General features: G+C 46.1%; 2 protein-coding genes across 2 annotated transcripts; one reads left to right on the top strand and one right to left on the bottom strand.

The window, feature by feature from the left end:
- Positions 1-54: 54 nt before the first annotated feature.
- PPTG_25045 (hypothetical protein) lies at positions 55-495 on the top strand (the record flags this gene model as incomplete). Its single annotated transcript, XM_008919273.1, has 1 exon — positions 55-495. The coding sequence occupies one exon, from the start codon at positions 55-57 to the stop codon at positions 493-495; it is 441 nt and encodes a 146-aa protein (XP_008917521.1).
- A 380-nt stretch (positions 496-875) lies between these two features.
- On the bottom strand, positions 876-1,337 carry PPTG_20474 (hypothetical protein; the record flags this gene model as incomplete). The annotated part of the gene is made up of 1 exon (XM_008919274.1): positions 876-1,337. One exon carries the CDS (start codon positions 1,335-1,337, stop codon positions 876-878), a length of 462 nt encoding a protein of 153 aa, XP_008917522.1.
- Between the last annotated feature and the right edge of the window lie 83 nt (positions 1,338-1,420).

The raw sequence follows: 1,420 nt of genomic DNA on the forward strand, positions 1-1,420 counted from the left end.
AAACGACAATTGGACAAGTACAATTCGATCTCTGGCGGTTCGACTGTACTACTGATGAAACCTGTGGATATTCTGCTGAGTATGCTGGTCGCTGTCGCTGTCCTGTGGTTTGCATCGGAACCCAGTGTTCGCCATAGAAACTGGAGCAAATACGTCGTTCTAGCAGCAATTACCGTCGCGGGTTATCTCCTGAATACCGGGTTGAGCGTGCTCAACATGCAAGTGACCCCGGGGCAAATTCACCCGACAATCCTTGCGTCCGACCTCATAGTGGAAAGTGATCATGAAATTTCGCAACCGCTGGACGCCAATGGTTTACTGACAGCGACATTCGATTCGAAGTATCGAGAGAATACACCTGGAAACAGTGTGCTCAATACCATTATGCGCACATTGTTGATGCCAGCGGAAGAAGTTCCGACGTGGTGTAATCGAACTGACGACTACCAGTATCCGTTCAAGAATGTCGTTGCTAACTACAGTTTTCTTTCTTGAATATGGCAACAACGTGCCCTCTCAAGTGCATTAGAACCCACAGCTAAACTGTCGGTTCCTACGAATGCTGAGTCATCCGAGCTCCCATCCGATGAAAAACTTCGTAAAACCTTTTTTTTGGGTCAAATTTGGTGCAGGTCAAATCCTGCGCAACTCGCTTTTTTTGGGTCAAATTTGGATCAATTTGACCATCCGCTTGACCCAAGAAGCGATAAATTTGTTTTATAGTTATTATAAGCGATAAACCTCTTTTAAATTATATTTAAAATATCAACGAAACATTAAATTAGACATAGATATTATGTATGTAGATCAGTATTCAGGAAATCTCGAGGCTACGGAAGCACCATCCGAGGCTTCAGAGCCTGGGTCACTGACATCTAAATCCGAGTTCGAGTCCACTTCGAAGTCCGAATCCGAGTCAAAAGCCGGAGCAGGCTGAGCTGGTGCATGGCAGGAGCGGTGGTTCTGCGGTTGGATATATCGTTGATGAGTCGAACGTATTCCCTGCTTTGAGCTTCAATCACGCTGATGAACTGGGTCACATCCGGATGCGCTACAGAAAAAGCGTTGTTGAGCGTCCTGTTGTAGCGTTCCAGAGGGTTGTTGGTTCGATTTACAATGTCGTCGCCCAATCCATTGGTGTCCCACCATGCCGGAACAAATTTTTTGATCCAGGTTGTCTTGAAGTACTTCCAGAATTTCGTCCAGTTATCCTTTGAGTACTGAATTCCTTGGTATCCACAGTCACGCTTGATCATGCGTCGAACATCTGGAATTCCACGAAACACGATGTCAAGACGCCGGATCACAGTAAGACAGTCAATACAGCCGTCAATCATAGCCAGATTCACCTCGGCCTCGGTTATCTTCAGCTTCAACTTTTTCCGTCGCAGCGCTTGCTTGAAGTGAAACAAACAGCCCA

This window comes from Phytophthora parasitica (genome assembly GCF_000247585.1).
Source record: "Phytophthora parasitica INRA-310 unplaced genomic scaffold supercont2.641, whole genome shotgun sequence".
Lineage (NCBI taxonomy): Eukaryota > Oomycota > Peronosporomycetes > Peronosporales > Peronosporaceae > Phytophthora > Phytophthora nicotianae.